This window comes from Salvelinus namaycush, chromosome 18 (genome assembly GCF_016432855.1).
Source record: "Salvelinus namaycush isolate Seneca chromosome 18, SaNama_1.0, whole genome shotgun sequence".
NCBI lineage: Eukaryota > Metazoa > Chordata > Actinopteri > Salmoniformes > Salmonidae > Salvelinus > Salvelinus namaycush.
The window spans coordinates 27,910,594-27,932,880 of record NC_052324.1 but is presented as its reverse complement, the minus strand read 5'-3'; the positions used below and the strand labels follow the sequence as shown (position 1 = coordinate 27,932,880).

At 43.0% G+C, this 22,287-nt stretch overlaps 2 protein-coding genes and 1 pseudogene across 2 annotated transcripts; 1 reads left to right on the top strand and 2 right to left on the bottom strand.

The window, feature by feature from the left end:
- Positions 1–4,205: 4,205 nt before the first annotated feature.
- iqcd (IQ motif containing D) lies at positions 4,206–6,097 on the bottom strand. The gene is made up of 4 exons (XM_039012961.1): positions 5,420–6,097; positions 4,975–5,208; positions 4,766–4,837; positions 4,206–4,632 (listed from the first exon to the last, which is right to left on the bottom strand). Exons 1-4 carry the CDS (start codon positions 6,095–6,097, stop codon positions 4,348–4,350), a joined length of 1,269 nt encoding a protein of 422 aa, XP_038868889.1. The 3' UTR covers positions 4,206–4,347.
- Positions 6,098–13,494: 7,397 nt separating this feature from the next.
- Positions 13,495–14,582, top strand: LOC120062893 (annotated as a pseudogene).
- Positions 14,583–15,443: 861 nt separating this feature from the next.
- Positions 15,444–16,699, bottom strand: LOC120063304 (polyubiquitin-like). Its single transcript, XM_039013603.1, has 2 exons — positions 16,570–16,699; positions 15,444–16,134 (listed from the first exon to the last, which is right to left on the bottom strand). Exon 2 carries the CDS (start codon positions 16,123–16,125, stop codon positions 15,655–15,657), a length of 471 nt encoding a protein of 156 aa, XP_038869531.1. The 5' UTR covers positions 16,126–16,134; positions 16,570–16,699; the 3' UTR covers positions 15,444–15,654.
- Between the last annotated feature and the right edge of the window lie 5,588 nt (positions 16,700–22,287).

The window sequence follows — 22,287 nt, the reverse complement described above, 5'->3', positions numbered from 1 at the left end:
AGGTTAGTGATGTTATTATGTCATAGATTGAGGTTTGTGATGTCACAGATGGACTATGTTTGTGATGTCACCACTGAAAAAGGTCAGTGATGTCACAGCTGGAGAAGGTTTGTGATGTCACTGTGATGTTACAGATGGAGGTTTGTGATGTCACAGATAGTGAAGGTTAGTGATAGAAATAGAATGAATAGAACAGACATTGAACCTCTAACCCTGATACACATCAACCCACATCAACTCCATCATCCCAGACACCCTAGACCCACTTCAATTTGCATACCACTCCAACAGATCTATAGATGATGCAATCTCAATTGCACTCCACACTAACCTCAACCCCCTAGATAAGAGGAATACCTACACTACCGTTCAAAAGTTTGGGGTCACTTAGAAATGTCCTTGCTTTGAAAGAAAAGCAATTTTTTGGTCCATTAAAATAACATCATATTGATCAGAAATACAGTGTAGACATTGTTAATGTTGTAAATGACTATTGTAGCTGGAAACGGCAGATCTTTAATGGAATATCTACATAGGCGCACAGAGGCCCATTATTAGCAACCATCACTTCTGTGTTCCAATGGCATGTTGTGTTAGCTAATCGAAGTTTATCATTTTAAAAGGCTTATTGATCATTGGAAAACCCTTTCGCAATTATGTTAGCACAGCTGAAAACTGTTGTGCTGATTAAAGAAGCAATACAACTGGCCTTCTTTAGACTAGTTGAGTATCTGGAGCATCAGCATTTGTGGGTTCGATTACAGGCTCAAAATGGCCAGAAACAAATAACTTTTTTCTGATACTCGTCAATCTATTCTTGTTCTCAGAAATGAAGGCTATTCCATGTGAGAAATTGCCAAGAAACTGAAGATCTCGTACAACGCTGTGTACTACTCCCCTCACAGAACAGCGCAAACTGGCTCTATCCAGAATAGAAAGAGGAGTGGGAGGCCCCGGTGCACAACTGAGCAAGAGGACAAGTACATTAGAGTGTCTAGTTTGAGAAACAGATGCCTCACAAGTCCTCAACTGGCAGCTTTATTAAATAGTACCCGCAAAACAGCAGTCTCAACGTCAACAGTGAAGAGGCGACCCCCGGGATGCTGGGCTTCTAGGCAGCTGATTGTGGACTACAGTAAACGGGACTGCAGTGGAGCGGGTCGAGAGCTTCAAGTTCCTTGATTACCAAATTACTAAGGACTTGATCAACACACACGCAAACAGTCGAGAAGAAAGCGCAACAGCAATTCTTCCCCCTCAGGAGGTTGAAAAGATTTGGCATGGGCCCTCAAATCCTCAAAAAGTTCTACAGCTGCACCATTGAGAACATCTTGACCGGCTGCATCACTGCTTGGTATGGCAACTGCACCGCCTTCGATCGCATAGCAATACAGAGGGTGGTGTAGACAGCCCAGTACATCACTGGGGCCGAGTTCCCTGCCATCCAGGACCTCTATGTAAGGCGGTGTGAAAGGAAGGCCCAGATAGTTGTTGAAAGACTCCAGTCACCCAAGCCATAGACCCAAGCCATAGTTCTCTCTGCTTTCGCACGGCAAGTGGTACCGGAACATCAAGTCTGAAACCAACAGGCTCCTGAACAGCTTCTAACGGAGTGAATGGAATAGCCTCAAACACATTGAAACCATGTGGTTTCAGCACTGACCCTGGAACTGCCAATATCAAGTGCCAATATGCAGGGAACTAACGCTCGTGTTCTTCTTATTTCTATTTTTCGTTTGTTTTTGTTCTACTGACATTGATTACTGAATTGTTGGGTAAGAGCAAGCAAGAGAGCCATTTCACTGTACTAGTGCACATGACTTAAAACGTGTCAATTTGACTGGTAAACTCATGGGTATCCTCGCAATGGCTGCCTGGTATTGTGATGCAATAATTTCCATAGTAATGTAGAATGTTCATTAAAATTATACTTACTGATGTGGCTCATGCAATCAAATTTACACTCAGTGGCCAATTTATTAGTTAGACACATCAAGTACCGGGTCTGACCCCCCTTCGCATCCAGAACAGTCTGAATTCTTTGAAACATGGAAACATTGCTCCATTGGTATCAAGGGACCTAACGTGTGCCAGGAAAACATTCCCCACACCATTACACCACCGCCACCAGCCTGTACCGTTGACACTATGGGGCCATGGACTCCTGATGCTTACGCCAAATCCTGACTCTGCCATCAGCATGATCCAACAGGAACCGGGATTCATTGGACCAGGCAATGTTTTTCCACTCCTCAATTGTCCAGTGATGGTGATAACATGCCCCCTGGAGCAGCTTCTTTTAGCTGATAGGAGTGGAACCTGGTGTGGTTTTTTGTTGCAATAGCCCAACCGTTACAAGGACCGACGAGTTGTGTGTTCCCAGATGCTGTTCTGCACACCACTGTTGTACTGCGCAGTTATTTGTGTGTTTGTGGCCCACCCATTTAGCTTGCACAATTCTTGCCATTCTCCTTCGACCTCTCATCAACATGATGTTTTCCCCACAGGACTGCTGCTGACTAGATGTTTTCCCTTTGTCGTACCATTATCAGTAAACCCTACACACTGTGGCGAGTGAAAAGCCCAGGAGGCCAGCCGTTTCAGGAGACTGGCACCGACGATCATACCACGCTCAAAGTTGCTTAGGTCAGTCATTTTGCCCATTCTAACATTCAATAGAAGGGTAACTGGATGCCTGTCTGCCTGCTTTATATAGCAAGTCATGGCCACGTGATTCACTGTCTGTAGGAGCGAACCGTTTTCGAGAACGGGGTGGTGTACCTAATAAACTGGCCACTGAGTGTATTTTGTAATGTCAGTTAAGTTGATTCAACAAATCAGAGCACAGATTAAAGGGTACACTTCTTGCTTTTACTTCCTGCTTTGCTCCTATGGATACACTCACAATGGCCGCAAGTCCCCCCCATTATGCCATCATTGACTTGAAAGGGATGCCCGTTCTATTCATTCTATTTCTATGGATGACACAGCTGATGTTCAGTTATGTCACATTTATGTCACAGCTAGAAAAGGTTAGTGATGTCACAGTTAGAGAAGGATACCGATGTCACAGTGATGTAGAGTAGGGGACATATTAATTTGCTAACAGTAAAATCTCAATGTGTTTTCCTCTCCAGATCCAACTATTCATCCAAGACCAGTCTGCTATAGTGAACAACCTCAAACAGAGCCCTTCTCATGCCACTACTAAAGCCAACTTGAAGTGAACAGGTGGAGGATGATCAAGTGGGTAGACAGAGGATCCTGCAGGTCTTATTATTGGAGATTTCAATCCATATCTTGTATTGTTTTCACACAGATAGTAATGTTATGGTCAGCACTCTGTGCAGCAGTGGTGGAAAAAGTACATAAAAGGTACCTTAATAGAGAATAACTCAAGTAAAAGGGAAAGTCACCTAGTAAAATACAACTTGAGTAAAAGTCTAAGTCTAAAAGTCTAAAAAGTACGTGTCATACTTGAGTAAAAGTCAAAGTAAATGCTATATATCAAATTCCTTATATTACGCAAACCAGACGGCACAATTTTCTTGTTTATTTTATTAATGGAGAGCCAGGGGCACGTTCCAACACTCAGACATAATTTACAAACAAACACAGTATTTGGTTTTAATTAGTCCGCCAGATCAGAGTCAGTAGGGATGGCAAAGCTTTATATTGTTAGGTTTGTGAATTGGACCATATTGATGTCCTGCCTGAGCATTCAAAATGTAACTAGTACTTTTGGGTGCCAGGGAAAATGTATAGGAGTAAAACGTACATATTTTCTTTAGGGATGTAATGGAGTAAAAGTTGTCAAAAATATAAATAGTAAAGTACAGATACCCAAAAAAACTACTTTACACCACTGCTGTAGCACAAACGTACCATGATGACAATAATAATTCATAATAATAATTGTTTCTCAAGCCTTGATCAAATGTATCCAACAATTGCATGGTGCCAGTTTTCTATTATTCTGACCAATTTTGCATAACAACTATAAATTGTTCAGTTCCATTTAAACTGATTCATTAATACCACACTGTACATGTTTCAATAAAAATTATTTATAAACAATGTTTTTAAAAAATCCCCTTTTCTTTTAATTAACACTTAAAAATAGATAACATCAAACACAGAGTAGTAATCATACAATAGTAATCAAGAGCTGCGTTGCACAGTATTTATTGGAATAAACTCTGACACCTAAAAGGAAAACGTACAAAAGGAGAAAAGGAAAATGGGACGTGTTTTTGGAGAGCTGCCACATCTTTCTCACAAATATAAAAACCACGCTGGAATAATGGACTGTCCTGGTCTGGCCGAGTTTTCCACAGTTATTTGCCCTTATTTGCCCTTCTTGCCTTTGCCCTTCTTGCCCTTGCTACCCTTCTTGCCCTTCCCCCTCATGGCCTTGCGGACACGGTGGCCCCTCCAGTAAGCCTGGATAATGGTGGCGGCACAGCTCTTCTTTTCCAGCTCTTTCTGCTCCTCCTCCCTCCTCTCCTCGGCCAAACGACGCTCCTCCTGGATCTGACTGAACTCCTGCTCCAGGACAGCATACGCCTCTTCTAGCTCTCTCAGCTCCTCCTTCTCCTCCTCATAGACCCTTGTCATGTCCTCCAGCTCAAACTGGGAGGGAGCAGACAACACAGAGAGAGAGATAGAGAGGGGGGTGGGGGATTTAATAAGCATCACTAAAATCGTATTATTAATTGCTGTTACTCAGTGGAAGATTTGTTATGATTTTTTAGGGTTAGTCTACCTGTTTCTCTCCCATATCAGCATCATACTTCTGGATCCAGTTCTCTATTTCTGTCTCCACTTTATATTTTTTCTGCCAGGAGGGGAGGAGAACAACATTGAAAAAAGTTATATTTCGCACTGCAGGATCTACTGCATGCATAGAGAATACTTATCAAAATGTTTTAGATAAGGGGCAGGGGCTAGGGCTCTATTTCTGGGATCTCCCACCTTGCGGAGCGAAGTCTCTACCTCGCGGTTCTCAGAAATCAGGTTGTTAAGCTGAACTCTCAGCTGATTGGCTTCCTGCTGCATGCGGGCCCGCCTCCCCTCTGAGGTCTTAGCGTCTGATTGGTTCTGCTTGTCGGCATCCTGCTGTGTCCGCAACACAAAGTCCTCAGAGATCTTCTCCATCTGGTGCAGAGAGCTCTTCAACTTCCTGATCACCTCATTTTTCTTAGAGGTCTTAGAGAGCAGGGGGTAGGGGGGCGGGGAGAGAGTGTAGAAGAGAGCGGGAGACGACAGTGAGAGAGAAAGATAGAGAGAGCAGCAGAGAAAGTAGAGAGATTACATTTTGGAGAACTGAGCTAGAATTATCATGGGTTAAATCTTTCAAGGTCTAAACTCTGGTGTAATAACAACAGTAGTATAACGACAATGATAACTGTATCGGCACCTCAGCATCTCTGTCTTTGATGGCGGCAGCGACTTCCGCCTCCAGTGTAGCAACCAGCTCCATGTTGTTGCCATGGCGCAGCGAAACCTCCTGCATGTAGCGTGTTCTTTGACGTTCCTCGGCCGGGCTTGTCAGCAGTTTCTCTAACAGCACCCCCCGCAACTCCTGCAGCCCCCCTACCAGCCCTCGCACCCCTTCACTCACCCCCTGCCCCCCTCCCTCTGCCTCACTACTCAGGGTACGGGTTGCGGCTGGATGAGCTCTCAGCAGTCTGAGCACGTTCCTCAGTGAGCTGGGGATGGCCCTTTCTAACTCTGCTCTCGCTCTCTCCCCTGTCTCCCCCTCAACCAGCTTCTGCCCCAGGCCCACCAGCCTCTCTCCAAGGTGCTGGTGCTCCTGTAAGGCCCCCTCCAACTCCAACCCCACAGACAGCCCTCCCAGGAGGGCCAGCACAGCCGGCAGCAAGGCTACCGTCTCCACCCTGGCGATGCAGTCTTCCAGCACCCCTGCGATGCGCTGCGTCTCCAATGATGACAGCTTCTTCCGTGAAGGGTCCAGGATCTTTAGGAGGTCCTCCCTGAGCACTTTGGCCTGGGGCTGTGGACTGGGTTGGGGACTGGAGCACATCATTTGGGGGCTAACATCCTCCAGGGGCTGTATGGCCACCTCTGCAGACATACTGCCATAGACAGGGGGGAATATTATTAAATAATAAAACATCATGCCCAAATCAACACTATAACATCGGTCAATTCAGCATCACAAACACATTTACCACTAACGTTAGGACAATATTACTATTTGCTAACTAGGTTAACAGTTGCCTAATGTGTAGTGTAGTTTACTTTTAGATATAATGTACTTACTTAACGTTAGCTACAAAAAGATACAGATTCCATGCGGATAAAACATTTTATCAAGAAAACATAACGTTAGGCCTAAAGAAGAACAACATACCTCCTCTGAACTTAAACAGCACTTAAATAAAGCAAATCGAATCGCACCAGACACATTATTGGCAGCAGCATAGAAAACAACATCACATCGATGTTGATAGTTTACAATACAGTTGCTAAGAGACCAAAGATGTGGGGTGGGGGGAGGGGCCCATTCGCGTCAACGAAGAGCTGAAATAAATTAGCATACATAAATAATGGTCATGATGTTGTAATTTAGGCTCATTAGCTTGTTATATTACAACATGATTACTAAAGTCCGATTTATGGCGGCCGGTCTGATTGATAAACTTGAATTTCAAGCTCAACTTTTGTTTTGAAAAACAAGGACTGCCTTTAGCGCTGTATTATAATTTAAAGTGAACGCTACAGCCAGAGAGATGTTCAATCGCACCAAACATTTCTGAGAAAAACCCATCGGTAAAACCTTGAGTTCCTAATTTTTGTATTCGTTTCGCGCTGTTGCAGGTAGGTGCACTTGATTCAGAAAACTATAGGCCTACTTCTGGCCAATCAGATAGCTCAGATCACCGTGTCTACACAGTTTCCTCGCACAATGGACTGTAAAAAAAAGCCTCGAACGCACAACAAATGTAATAATGTGAGATTTCAAAACGTTTAAAACCAGGACTAGAGAGAGACTCAACGAATACAGCAGATCTGCTGTTTTTATGAGTAAGTTCATGTATAAGTTGTTATTCAGCACTGTCAACACTTTGTTTAATAGTTTTATAAGCCATAAAATGCACATGTTTCGTTAAGCTTTCATTGTTATTATTTGCGCCCGGTGTCTTTTATAATATCGAGGAATATTTCACTTTCTCTGGTCGTAGGAGTAACAACATGAATTTGTGAACGAGGTAGAAGTAATTCAATGCGACTTAAAGATCATACCCTTTTTATCAATTTTCGTCTAAAATGACATACCCAAATCTAACTGCCTGTAGCCCAGGACCTGAAGCAAGGATATGCCTAATTCTGGATACTATTTGAAAGGAAACACTTTGTTTGAAACACTAAATTTGTGGAAATGTGATCTTAATGTAGGAGAGTATAACATATTAGATCTGGTAAAAGATAATACAAACTAGAAAACATGTGTTCCAGAGACAGCAGGGGTTCAAACTGTAGAACCCAGTTCCTACATTTGAATATAAAAATGTATTTTATCAAACAAAACAAAACCTTTTATCTCTGTGACCCTCAGGATGACAAATCAGAGCAAGATTACTGAATGTAAGTACATTATTTACCTTCAGAGGTGAATGTATCAAACCAGTTGCTGTGATAAAAGGGTTTTGTTGTTGTGCACTCTCCTCAAACAATAGCATAGTATTTTTTCACCGTAATAGCTACATTATATTGGACAGTGCAGTTAGATTAACAATAATTTAAACATTCTGCCGATATAAGACATGTCTATGTCCTGGAAAGTTGGCTGTTACTTAAAACGTCACTATGCATAGTCACTTTAATAACTCTACCTACTACCTCAACTAACCTGTTGAGGTAGTTGACTCTTTACCGGTACCCCCCTGTATATAGTCTCGCTATTGTTATTTTACTGCTGCTCTTTAATTACTTGTTACTTTTATTTCTTATTCTTATCTATATTTTGTAAAACTGCATTGTTGGTTAGGGGCTCGTAAGTAAGCATTTCACTGTAATGTCTACACCTGTTGTATTTGGAGCATATTACTAATTTGATTTGATTAGCGCACGTTAGTAACAGCCGTCCTGGTTTAGGGACACCGATCCCATAGAGGTTAACCTATTAAAAACAGTTCTGTAGCAAGGAGGTTTGTACAGTAGGCTATAGGCCCAATACATTATCACTGCATATTGGATATGCTTGAATTACCCTGTCAATGTTGTTCTTCTCAGACCATTTTGAAATGATTTTAAGTATACGATCACACTTCTAATAGATCATTTGTTGTATTACTTGTGAGGCACAGCTGAGTGATCATAATACATTGTTTAATTTTTTTACTGGACTGATGGTCAGTCTGAGGGGAACGGAGGATCCCTCCATCCCCGGTGAGGTCCCTCCACTGAGAAAACAGGATACAGTCTTCCAGCTGATGGCGAAACTTAATGTTGCATAGGCTTATGTTTTTTAAGTCATGTTCAAAAACAGTCTGAGCTGTAGATTTCGGCTTGCATTTTCACTCAGAAAGTGACCTTGACTCAGAAAAGGTTGGTGACCACTGTATTAGAGAAAGGAGGAGATAGTAATCTGTATTAGAGAAAGGAGGAGATAGTAATCTGTATTAGAGAAAGGAGGAGATAGTAATCCCTTTGGTCAATGAGCGGAGGATAATGCCTATGTAGAGATTTCAGTGCCCACAGAAATGTTTTCTGAATTCCATACTTTAGGATATTTTTAAATTTTTATTGTACAAATGTAATCATTGAATTCATACATTTAAATTTAATTCAGTTTTCAAATAAAATTTCAATTGAATTGAATATTCAAGTTCAATATTTATATATTCCGTTTCGTTGTTATATTTATTTATTTCACCTTTATTTGTTGTCTGTGTATCAAGTTTACAAACTATCAATTCAAGTTGATCAAAGTTTCATATAGTCAACTTCTCAGATGCATTCAGATTCTGTTTTCAAATGAAGTTCTCTAAATTGAGATTCAAAACAAGAGACATCATCCAGGTTGCCAAAGATGGTCTATTATATTGACAAGATAGTCACGTGACCGCTCTAACAATGGAAATACATGTCCTCAAAGATGGAAGACAGATTTGTCTAGAAGGGATATATATACACTACATGACAAAAAGTTTGTAGACACCTGCTCATCGACCATATCATTCCAAAATGATAGGCTTTAATATGGAGTTGGCCCTACCTTTGCTGCTATAACAGCCTCCACTCTCCTGGGAAGGCTTTCCACTAGATGTTGGAACATTGCTATGGGGACTTCCATTCAGCCACAAGAGCATTAGTGAGGTCGGGCACTGATGTTGGGTGTTTAGGCCTGGCTCGGGGTCGGTGTTCCAATTCATCTGAAAAGTGTTTGATGGAGTTGAGGTCAGGGCTCTATGCAGGCCAGTCAAGTTCTTCCACACCAATCTTGAAAAAACTATTTCTGTATGGACCTCGCTTTGGACATTGTTATGCTGAAACAGGAAAGGACCTTCCCCAAATTGTTGCCACAAAGTTGGAGGTACAGAATCATCTAGAATGTCATTGTATGCTGTAGCGTTAATATTTCCCTTCACTGGAACTAAGGGGCCTAGCCCGAACCATGAAAAACAGCCCCAGACCATTATTCCTCCTCCACCATACTTTACAGTTGGTACTACGCATTCGGGCAGGTAGTGTTCTCCTGGCATCCGCTAAACCCAGATTAGTCCGTAAATGGTGATCCTAGGCTCGTGTGCGGCTGCTTGGCCATGGAAACCCATTTAATGAAGCTCCCTACAAACAGCTTTTGTGCTGACGTTGCTTCCAGAGGCAGTTTGGAACTCAGTAGTGAGTGTTGCAACCGAGGACAGACGATTTATATTCGCTACATGCTTCAGCACTCGGCTGTCCCGTTCTGTGAGCTTGTGTGGCCTACCACTTTGTGGCTGAGTCGGTGTTGCTCCTAGACGTTTCCATTTCATAATAACAGCACTTACAGTTGACCAGGACAGCTCTAGCAGGGCAGAAATTTGATGAACTGACTTGTTGGAAAGGTGGCATCCTATGACGGTGCCACATTGAAAGTCACTGAGCTCTTCAGTCAAGCCATTCTACTGCCTGTCACGTTCTGACCATAGTTCTTGTGTGTTGTGCTTGTTTTAGTGTTGGTCAGGACGTGAGCTGGGTGGGCATTCTATGTTGTGTGTCTAGTTTGTCTGTTTCTATGTTTGGCCTAATATGGTTCTCAATCAGAGGCAGATGTTTTGTGTTGTCTCTGATTGGGAATCATATATAGGTGGCTTGTTTTGTGTTGGGATTTTGTGGGTGGTTGTTTCCTGTCTCTGTGTTTTCTCTGCACCAGCTAAGACTGTATCGGTTTGCCACTTTTTGTGTTCTCTGTTTAATCGTTTAATTAAACATGTTGAGCACTGGCTACGCTGCGTGTTGGTCCGATCCCTGCTACACCTCCTCTTCTCTTGAAGAGAAGGAAGGCTGCCGTTACAGAACCCCCCACCAAACTCGGACCAAGCAGCGTAGCAACGGGCAGCAGAGACGGCAGCAGCAGCTGCCCACTACACAGGACTCCTGGACATGGGAGGAAATTTTGGAGGGTAAAGGACACTGGGCTAACATTGGAGAATATCGCCGCTCTCGTGAAGAGATGGAGGCAGCTAAAGCCCAGGAGCGGTGGTATGAGGAGGCAGCACGGAAGCGTGGCTGGAAGCCCGAGAAGAAACCCCAAAAATATATTGGGGGGGGCTAAAGAGGAGTGTGGCGAAGTCAGGTAGGAAACCTGCGCCCACTTCCTGTGCTTACCGTGGAGAGCGGGAGTACGGGCAGACACCGTGTTATGCGGAAAAGCGCACGGTGTCTCCTGTACCTGTGCTTAGCCCGGTGCGGTACATTCCAGCTCCACGTATCGGCCGGGCTAGAGTGGGCATCGAGCCAGGTGCCATGAAGCCGGCTCAACACATCTGGTCTCCAGTGCGTCTCCTCGGGCCGGTGTACATGGCACCAGCCTTACGTATGGTGTCCCCGGTTCGCCAACACAGCCCAGTGCGGGTTATTCCACCTCCCCGCATTGGCCTGGCTACGGGGAGCATTAAACCAGGTAAGGTTGGGCAGGCTCGGTGCTTAAGAGCTCCTGTACGCCTTCACGGTCTGGTATATCCGGCGCCACCTTCCCGCCCCAGCCCAGTACCACCAGTGCCTACACCACGCACCAGGCTTCCTGTGCGTCTCCAGAACTCTGTTCCTCCTCCACGCACTCTCCCTATGGTGCGTGTCTCCAGCCCAGTACCTCCAGTTCCGGCACCACGCACCAAGCCTCCTGTGCGTCTCCAGAGCCCTGTACGCACTGTTCCTTCTCCCCGCACTCGCCCTGAGGTGCGTGCCCTCAGCCCGGTACCACCAGTGCCGGTACCACGCACCAGGCCTATAGTGCGCCTCGAGAGTCCAGTGTGCCCTGTTCCTGCTCCCCGCACTAGCCTTGAGGTGCGTGTCTCCAGTCCGGTACCACCAGTTCCGGCACCACGCACCAGGCCTACTGTGCGCCTCAGCAGGTCAGAGTCGGCCGTCTGTCCAACGCCGCCTGCACTGTCCGCCTGCCCAGCGCCGTCTGAGCTGCCTGCCTGCCCAGAGCCATCTGAGCTGCCCGCCTGCCCAGCGCCATCTGAGCCGCCCGTCTGTCCCGAGCCGTCAGAGCCGCCCGTCTGTCCCGAGCCGTCAGAGCCGCCCGTCTGTCCCGAGCCGTCAGAGCCGCCCGTCTGTCCCGAGCCGTCAGAGCCGCCCGTCTGTCCCGAGCCGTCAGAGCCGCCCGTCTGTCCCGAGCCGTCAGAGCCGCCCGTCTGTCCCGAGCCGTCAGAGCCGCCCGTCTGTCCCGAGCCGTCAGAGCCGCCCGTCAGTCAGGAGCCGCTAGAGCCGCCCGCCAGTCAGGAGCCGCTAGAGCCGCCCGCCAGTCAGGAGCCGCTAGAGCCGCCCGCCAGTCAGGAGCCGTCAGAGCCGCCCGCCAGTCAGGAGCCGTCAGAGCCGCCCGCCAGTCAGGAGCCGTCAGAGCCGCCCGCCAGTCAGGAGCCTTCAGAGCCGCCCGCCAGTCAGGAGCCGCCAGAATCGCCCGCCAGTCATGAGCTGCCTGCCAGTCATGAGCTGCCTTCCAGTCATGAGCTGCCCTCCAGTCATGAGCTGCCCTCCAGTCATGAGCTGCCCTCCAGTCATGAGCTGCCCTCCAGTCCGGAGCTGCCCCTCAGTCCGGAGCTGCCCCTCAGTCCGGAGTTGCCATTAGTCCGGAGTTGCCTCTCTGTCCTGAGCTACCTCTCTGTCCTGAGCTACCTCTCTGTCCCGAGCTACCTCTCTGTCCTGAGCTGTCTCCTCAATTTAGTGGGGACCTTGGTGAAGATTGATAGGCCAAGGTCGGGGGCGAGGGTCGCCACTCAAAGGACGCTAAGGAGGGGGACAAAGACAATGGTGGAGTGGTGTCCTCGTCCTGCGCCGGAGCCGCCACCGCGGACAGATGCCCACCCAGACCCTCCCCTTGAGTTTTAGGGGGTGCGTTCGGAGTCCCCACCTCAGGAGGGGGGTACTGTCACGTTCTGACCATAGTTCTTGTGTGTTGTGCTTGTTTTAGTGTTGGTCAGGACGTGAGCTGGGTGGGCATTCTATGTTGTGTGTCTAGTTTGTCTGTTTCTGTTTGGCCTAATATGGTTCTCAATCAGAGGCAGATGTTTTGTGTTGTCTCTGATTGGGAATCATATATAGGTGGCTTGTTTTGTGTTGGGATTTTGTGGGTGGTTGTTTCCTGTCTCTGTGTTTTCTCTGCACCAGCTAGGACTGTATCGGTTTGCCACTTTTTGTTATTTTGTATTTATAAGTGTTCTCTGTTTAATCGTTTAATTAAACATGTTGAGCACTGGCTACGCTGCGTGTTGGTCCGATCCCTGCTACACCTCCTCTTCTCTTGAAGAGAAGGAAGGCTGCCGTTACACTGCCAATGTTTGTCTATGGAGATTGCATGGCTGTGTGCTCAGTTTTATACATCTGTCAGCAACAGGGTGTGGCTGAAATACCCGTAACCACTTATATGAAGGGGTGTCCACATGCTTTTTCATATACAGTGTAGCTTTTGTGAAAATTGACTTTTCGTAGCAGGTTTAGGAGAACTTACGCAGCAGGTTATGATAACTACCGTAGCAGGTTAGGATAATTAGGTTAAGGTAAGGATTAGATAAAATGCACCATTTTTTTTAGGTGAATTTCTTCTTTTTCATTGGCTGATTGCTCCCAACTCATAGGAATCCCCACGCACTTGACAACTTTAAAATGGTGGAAGCCCTCAATGGCAAACTCCCATGTTAAAATGAGTTATATCCATGTTGAGTCCTCTATCTCTGTGACAAGAGGCACAACTCAGATATTTGAAAAAATATTTAACATTTATTTAAGATATAAAGTTTTTTTCAAAGTTACGGAAATAACATGTGTGTCCGGTAATATTAGAGCATTAGTAACAACCTTAACCATTATGACACTTCTATTCGATCAAATAAGCCGCACGCAGCAAATGAGCAATTCAATATTTTTGTTGACCAAATTCGACACTATCACTGACCTCCATAAAAAATGTCCTCACTTGTTGGGCTTATTTTTGTGGCCAGAATTTAGGCGGGATTAAACTTTTCCCTTCGCCTATTCCTCTCTGAGGTTGCTCATTACTGGACCTGTCAGCCATGACTTTTAAAAGCGCATGATGCCTACCACTGTTCCATACTACATAGTGAAACGCTTGCTCTTGGATCGCCTTATCTTCGCCCCTGCATTCCTGCTGCTTTTCTTCTTTTGTTATGAACATCCAAGCGGTTAGTCACCTGCTCCACTATCTACTCTCCTGCACTATACACCTGACTAACTCTCACAGCTTAGATATAACACAGTGTCATAGTGCAATGTAACAGTCCCATATCAAACTTGGTATTACACTGTGTAGTTCAAACTTTAAGCAGGGACTGCTTATTAGTTTGTCAGTTTAGGTTGTCCCTATGAAATTATGCAGTACTACTCAGACAGTTAATTTCCATTAGTGGTTCATTAATTACATCCCAATCCAGACTATTGCCATGCCTGTACATTCATTTTCATCCATTCTAATGCTATTTTAGGGTAAGAGGTGGGAAGACTTCCAGAGCAAAGTGAATAGTAGTTATTGGCCTGCCTTGAAGATGAACTGGAAAGTGTGGACCCCCTTCCAGTTCATCAACATCAACTATGTGTCTGTAGAGGTGAGCAGTTCTCACTGGCTTTTCTTTTATGCATTCATCTGGAATGTAGTGGTGCTCTGTTACCAATCTGTGTTGTTGTGTTTTCAGTTTCGAGTGCTGTTTGCCAACATGGTGGCCTTATTTTGGTATGCTTACCTTGCGTCTGTGAGGAAGTGAAGACTCCCAAGATCTTCTCCCTGATTACTGAATGTAGAGGGCACAGGGTGTGCCTCTGGAGCTGCAGAACGTTACAAGGACAGGCCTGTGAATGCCAGTGCAGCAAGCTGGTACAACCAGGCAAATTAACTGGGGGTGGTGTGTAGGACTTCAGTCACACAATACACAAGGTACTGCACTACTACACTAATGTCTTAGGTCTCTCTTTATGTGGTGTTGTGGTGTCTCTCTTGTCGTGATGTGTGTTTTGTCCTATATTTTTATTTTATTTTTAATTTTGAATCCCCTGTCCCCGCAGGAGGCCTTTTGCCTTCTGGTAGGCCGTCATTGTAAATAAGAATTTGTTCTTAACTGACTTGCCTAGTTAAATAAAGGCAAAATGAAAAAATACAAATAAATGAAATCCTAATACATCCAATGTGTTGCTCACATGCAAAATAACTTATAACTGAAATGTTCAATCTTAATAGTTAATTCTTGAATAAATTGAAATACTTGAGTATTCTCCTATGGGCCAAGGTCTATTTTGGTTTGAACAATAGTAAATACATGTTATATATTCTTGTTTGATAAAAAAAAAATTGGGGATAATTTAAGAAAAGCAAATGTGCTGTAGGAAATAAATAACAGTAACTGTTTCAATCTTGAAGGCAACTCATTTATTTACACCATATGAATATGCAATGTTAAGATTGTAATCAAACCACAACATATTGTGTATATTGCTGACAAGGCCAACCTGTAGTCTCCTTATGTGGACTTGTTTTAGTTTGAGTCTCAACTCAACTGTAAATGTGACTGCTGTCTCTATCAGGTCAAATAAGCGAGCAACAGCACATCGGACTGAAACCGGCAAATAATTTTACATGCTGATGTACAGTATTTGTTTTAACCCTATTTTATAAGTGAAAACAAGAACCAGTCCAGTATCCAGTATCTATCATGTTGCTTTATCTTTTTTTACGAGTTGGAGCCATAATAACGATAGTAGACTTGAGTTTTATACTTGTTTATTACTTGATTACAATCTAATTTAACATACAGTAAGCCTATATCAGCAATGCTTAATTTAAAGTTCACAATTGAATAAAAATGTTATATAACAATGATCATTTCTTGACTAGATTTTTCTCTATAGACATGGAATGCATAATAAGTTAAGGGCTTCAGGTGGCCTGTGGTTTCAGGTCGATACTGGGTGTCTTCAGCCTCCCCTTAGACGGAGCGTCAGGTGAATAGTGCTTAGATTTCTGACACCATAGTCTTCCAGTTTCTTGCCATCATCGAGCTGCTTGCCCTCATGAATCAGCCTCTGTTGGTTGGCTGGGACTCCCTCCTTGTTTTGGACCTTGGCTTTGAACTGGGTTACAGTCTCACCTGACACCACCTCATATGTGTGCGTCTGGCCCTTTTCGTTTTTCAGGAACACCTGGATATGAGTGGGGTCTGTAATCAGCACCATCACTTTAGATCCTGAATGCAGGCCATAGTCACTCAAAGTTTTTGAATCATCGCTGAGACTGATGTTGTTCCCATTGACACCTGACAGCCTCTGCCTTTCCATGGCCACTCCAAAGTGTTGGTTGATCAGACTCTTGAGCGACCCCAGAGTGGTGTGTGGCTGAACCGTCAGGGGATGTGAGTCCCCATTCAAAAGTGTTATAGTGAGTTCCATGATAGATATCTGAAAGAGGATTTCATGTATTATTTATTTGGCCTTACAATACCATAGCTCAATTGAATGATTTAGTCTTAACACTTTACTTAAAGCCTGCTGGTATAATGCTTTATAACTTGTTAAAAGCATGTATGATCCTTTATAATGTCTTATAATAAGGGTTACAATATGTCATGTCTCATCTCTATCAACATTTCAGCTGACTCATGGCTGGTATTTAGTGAGATTCATTAAGAGATGATTGAAAGATATAAGGGAGTCATTATAACTTGTATATTTACCGACAGGCTTTAATTAAGCTTGACCATTTAATCAGACGATTGTAATACCTGACATAATATAAGATCATTTAGTTGATAAGCTATTAAGCTTTTTTTTATCCAGCACATTTCTGTATGGCAGGCCTATTGTAGCCTTATGATGTAAAAAAAAATGATTTACCTTTTCAGTAGATAGGCCTATTATTTTGAACTCTTGCAAGTTGAAAGATGATGACAGCTCTGTCACCGTCTGCAGCTGAGCCGGGTATATAACAGCTGATAAACCCCACCCCTCAAACTAAGGTTCGTTTTCCCCTCTGCCTCCTTGCCCCTTTCGGTTTCTATTCTCAGTTAATAATAATGATGTAGGCAACTGTTGTTGGCAGAAAGTTGAGTGCAATAAATATTTGTATGTTATTATTCAGTTAAGACTTAGAATAGATTACTAGCCTACTACTAACCCCATGAAATACAGTAGCCCAATGACAACTTGGTCCAAATGTTTCTACACATTACACAAAAATTCACAAAGATCATTCTAGATCATTCCATATCAGTCTAGATCATTCCCAATCAATCACACACAGATATGTCAGTGTTGTAACTTTGACTATGGATATTCCAGGTATTACTGGAATAATTAATTTATTGTAATTAATTTGGTTATCCTATCCAAATTAATCAAACGTGGGGAACCATTAAGTTTTATATAGAGATCCCTTTAATTAACTCTATCGTAGTTATCATTAACCACTGTACCAATCCTATATCAACAACAGTCTTAATTAACAGTCAGTTACTATGTTCTCATTCTGAAAGTCTTCGAGCTCAAAAATTCAAGGACCAGATCACTTGTAAATGAACTCAAGGCCACTGATAATTTATTTTTACGGTTTATTTACAAGACTAAATAAGTTGGAAAATTAGGTAGTTGACAGAGTAAGGCAGTGTATAAGCTAACGAAATACAACACAGTTGTTGAGGTTTGAATCTCCACTCTACATGAATTTACGTACTTGAACTCAGCAAATACAACAAACAGTACATACATTCACCAGACTTTTGAGGACAAGACGGTCTTATCAACTGAAGGAAAATATAAGAGGGTTCACCAAATCTGCACCACCGTGAAATTACACCCTGTCACGTCTTCTCCCGCTCTCCCCTCCCCTGGCGCTTGAGGGCGCCAGGTTGCCCTGCATCACGCACTCCTGCCATCCCTCGTTACGCGCATCAGCGTTATTAGACTCACCTGGACTCACTTATCACCTGTTTATTTCCTCCCCTATATTTGTCAGTTCCCCAGCTCTGTTCCCCGCTGCTGCATTGTATTGTTTTTGTCTTTAGTATTTGTTTGCTGACGCTGTTCCTGTCTCGTTCCATGTCCGAGTTCATTAAATGTTTTACGCCCCGTACCTGCTTCGTCTCTCCAGGGTCATCGCATGTGACACACCCGGAGTCGCCAGTGGCTAGGCTTTCAGTTCGCATCCGAATGTGGCCAATTCAGCAACAGTATTCATCATGATATGTAATTAAGACTAACAGTCTTACAATAATCAGTTAGTGCGTGGGTAAAATACCGGGGAAGCAAAGCCAGGGGGGAAAAGCCATATTACAACCTATGTAGTGATGTGATAAGTGCGTTGTTTGCTCTGTAACCTGTTAGTTCATATGCCTTGACACCGTGATATATACAGTTGAAGTCTGAAGTTTACATACACTTAGGTTGGAGTCATTAAAACTCGTTTTTCAACCACTCCACAAATTTCTTGTTAACAAACTATAGTTTTGGCAAGTCGGTTAGGACATCTACTTTGTGCATGACACAAGTAAGTTTTCCAACAATTGTTTACAGACTGATTATTTCACTGTATCACAATTCCAGTGGGTCAGAAGTTTACATACACTAAGTTGACTGTGCCTTGAAACAGCTTGGAAAATTACAGAAAATGTCATTGTCTTAGAAGCTTCTGATAGGCTAATTGACATCATTTGAGTCAATTGGAGGTGTACCTGTGGGTGTATTTCAAGGCCTACCTTCAAACTCAGTGCCTCTTTGCTTGACATCATGGGAAAATCAAAAGAAATCAGCAAAGACCTCTGAAAAAGATTTGTAGACCACATGTCTGGTTCATCCTTGGGAGCAATTTCCAAATGCCTGAAGGTACCACGTTCATCTATACAAACAATAGTACGAAAGTATAAACACCATGGGACCACTCATCCGTCATACCGCTCAGGAAGGAGACGCGTTCTGTCTGCTAGAGATGAACGTACTTTGGTGCGAAAAGTGCAAATCAATCCCAGAACAACAGCAAAGGACCTTGTGAAGATGCTGGAGGAAACAGGTACAAAAGTATCTATATCCACAGTAAAACGAGTCCTATATCGACATAACCTGAAAGGCCGCTCAGCAAGGAAGAAGCCACTGCTCCAAAACCGCCATAAAAAAGCCAAACTACGGTTTACAACTGCACATGGGGACAAAGATCGTACTTTTTGGAGAAATGTCCTCTGGTCGGATGAAACAAAAATAGAACTGTTTGGCCATAATGACCATCGTCATGTTTGGAGGAAAAAGGGGGATGCTTGCAAGCCAAAGAACACCATCCCAACCGCGAAGCAAGGGGGTGGCAGCATTATGTTGTGGGGGTGCTTTGCTGCAGGAGGGACTGGTGCACTTCACAAAATAGATGGCATCATGAGGGAGGATAATTATATGGATATATTGAACCAGTGTCTCAAGACATCAGTCAGGAAGTTAAAGCTTGGTCGCAAATGGGTCTTCCAAATGGACATGACCCCAAGCATACTTCCAAAGTTGTGGCAAAATGGCTCAAGGACAACAAAGTCAAGGTATTGGAGTGGCCATCACAAAGCCCTGACCTCAATCCTATAGAAAATGTGTGTGTAGAACTGAAAAAGCGTGTGCGAGCAAGGAGGCCTACAAACCTGACTCAGTTACACCAGCTTTATCAGGAGGAATGGGCCAAAATTCACCCAACTTATTGTGGGAAGCTTGTGGAAGGCTACCCAAAACTTTTGACTCAAGTTAAACAATTTAAAGGCAATGCTACCAAATACTAATTGAGTGTATGTAAACTTCTGACCCACTGGGAATGTGATAAATAAAGGCTGAAATAAATCATTCTCTCTACTATTATTCCAGCATTTCACATTCTTAAAATAAAGTGGTGATCCTAACTAACTAAAACAGGGAATTTTTATTCAGATTAAATGTTAGGAATTGTGAAAAACTGAGTTTAAAGGTATTTGGCTCAGGTGTATGTAAACTTCTGACTTCAACTGTGTATATATATATGTCACGTTCCTGACCTTATTTCCTTTGTTTAGTCTTTGTTTAGGTTTGTCTTATTGGCCTGATATGGTTCTCAATCAGAGGCAGGTGTTTTACGTTGTCTCTGATTGGGAACCATATTAAGGTAGCCTGTTTTCACTGTTGGTTTGTGGGTGATTGTTCCTGTTCTTGCGTTCATCTGTTTTTGTGTTCTCTAGTTCGGGACTGTAGCTTCGTTGGGTTTTCGTCTGTTTATTGTTTTGTTCATTATTGGAAAAGTATTCTAATAAATATGGATACATACCACGCTGCGCTTTGGTCCTCCTCTCCTTCTACCGTCGGAAGCCATTACAATATATATATATATATACAGTGGGGAGAACAAGTATTTGATAGACTGACGATTTTGCAGGTTTTCCTACTTACAAAGCATGTAGAGGTCTGTAATTTTTATCATAGGTACACTTCAACTGTGAGAGACGGAATCTAAAACAAAAATCCAGAAAATCACATTGTATGATTTTTAAGTAATTAATTTGCATTTTATTGCATGACATAAGTATTTGATCACCTACCAACCAGTAAGAATTCCAGCTCTCACAGACCTGTTAGTTTTTCTTTAAGAAGCCCTCCTGTTCTCCACTCATTACCTGTATTAACTGCACCTGTTTGAACTCGTTACCTGTATAAAAGACACCTGTCCACACACTCAATCAAACAGACTCCAACCTCTCCACAATGGCCAAGACCAGAGAGCTGTGTAACGACATCATGGATAAAATTGTAGACCTGCACAAGGCTTTCCACCACAGGATTATGCCATCATGGTAACTAATTTTCAACATAGACCAACCTTGTATAAACTATATTGAATTTGTACCTTTTGAAACAATATCAGATCTTCAATGTTATATTGACTATCAGGAAAAAAAAACAATAGGCTGGGCAGCACCTCCTACTGGTGAGTTAATCTATCTACAGCTCTCCATTTGGTCTCCCATGCAGGGTTTTAAACAAGCCCTGCTAAGCTTTGATATTTGTTACCGACTACTACCAATGTGTTATTGTGAGGATGATTATTGAGAGATATCTTCATTTATTAACTTCTATTTATTCAGGGTAGCCTTTATAACTAAATCGATTCACTGTTACTATCGAAGTCATTCCAAAGTGTAGGTTTAACAGAGCAAATGAAATGTAACCATACTTTATAAGTCGTATATCATCAATGAGACTATTTAGGCCTACAGGTGTTTCTATAGTGCCTATAGAAAGTCTACTCCCCTTTCCTATTTTTTCACATTTTGTTGCGTTACAAAGGGAATTTGAAATAGATTGAATTGCATTTTTTGTCATTGATCAGAGAATTCACATTTTTGTAAACTAATAAATATCCTGTCATGGAAAGTAATTTACAGTTTTTATGCCTTTAGTTTTCCATGTGGACCAATTTATCGGATAATTCTGAAAAGCTATCTCAAGGATTATGTTTTAAGGGAGTGATATTGTTTAAAAAAATGTTTTTATAACCCTTATTTTACCAGGTAAGTTGACTGAGAACACATTCTCATTTAGAGCAACAACCTGGGGTATAGGTACGGGGAAAGGAGGGGGATGAATGAACCAATTGGAAGCTGAGGATGATTAGTTGGCCATGATGGTATGAGGGGCAGATTGTGAATTTTGCCAGGATACCAGGGTTAATACCCCTGCTTTTCCGATAAGTGCCATGGGATCTTTAGTGACCACAGAGAATCAGGACACCCGTTTATCATCCCGTCAAAAAGACAGCACCCAACACAGGGCAATGTCTCCAATCACTACCCTGTGGCATTGGGATATTTTTTAGAGCAGAGGAAAGAGTGCCTCCTACTGATCCTCCAATACCACTTCCAGCAGCATCTAGTCTCCTATCCAGGGACTGACAAGGACCAACCCTGCTTAGCTTCAGAGGTAAGCTAGCAGTGGGATAGAATGAATTTAATTTTCTTCCATGCTGTTATAGTGTTCTTAACTATGAAGCTGTTTATGTTTTTAGCTTTATCCTTTGACAATAGACACGTAAAAAAATTCTGGGGATGAGCATGCACATCTTCAATATATACCCATTGTTGCTCTTTAATACATTTAACTATATGTCGCAAGTAAAAGCCTTGGGTAGCGAGTTGATACAATCGGAAGGTTAAAACCCTCAGACTTAGGAAGATGTAAAGCTTTCCTTTTCATTCTATGAGTTTTATTTGCCCATATAAAGTCTGTTATACTAGTATACTTTCTTAAAGAATGTCTTCGGTGGAGTAATTGGTATTACTGAGAATAAGTATACAGCTTTCGGAGCCATGCCAATCTGAAGAGGTTTATTCTACCAGTTAGATTTATAGGAAGATTGTTTCATTTAATTAGGTCTACTTTCATATTGTTGAGTAAGGCGATGAAGCTATATTAAAATATTTATTTGTCGTCACTGTCACGTTCGTTCTCCTCCTCGTCTGAGGAGGTGCATGGATCGGACCAATACGCAGAGTGATATGAAAACATCTTCCCTTTTATTATATAACGAAGAATAACACGAAACGAAACACTTTTACAAACTATACAAAA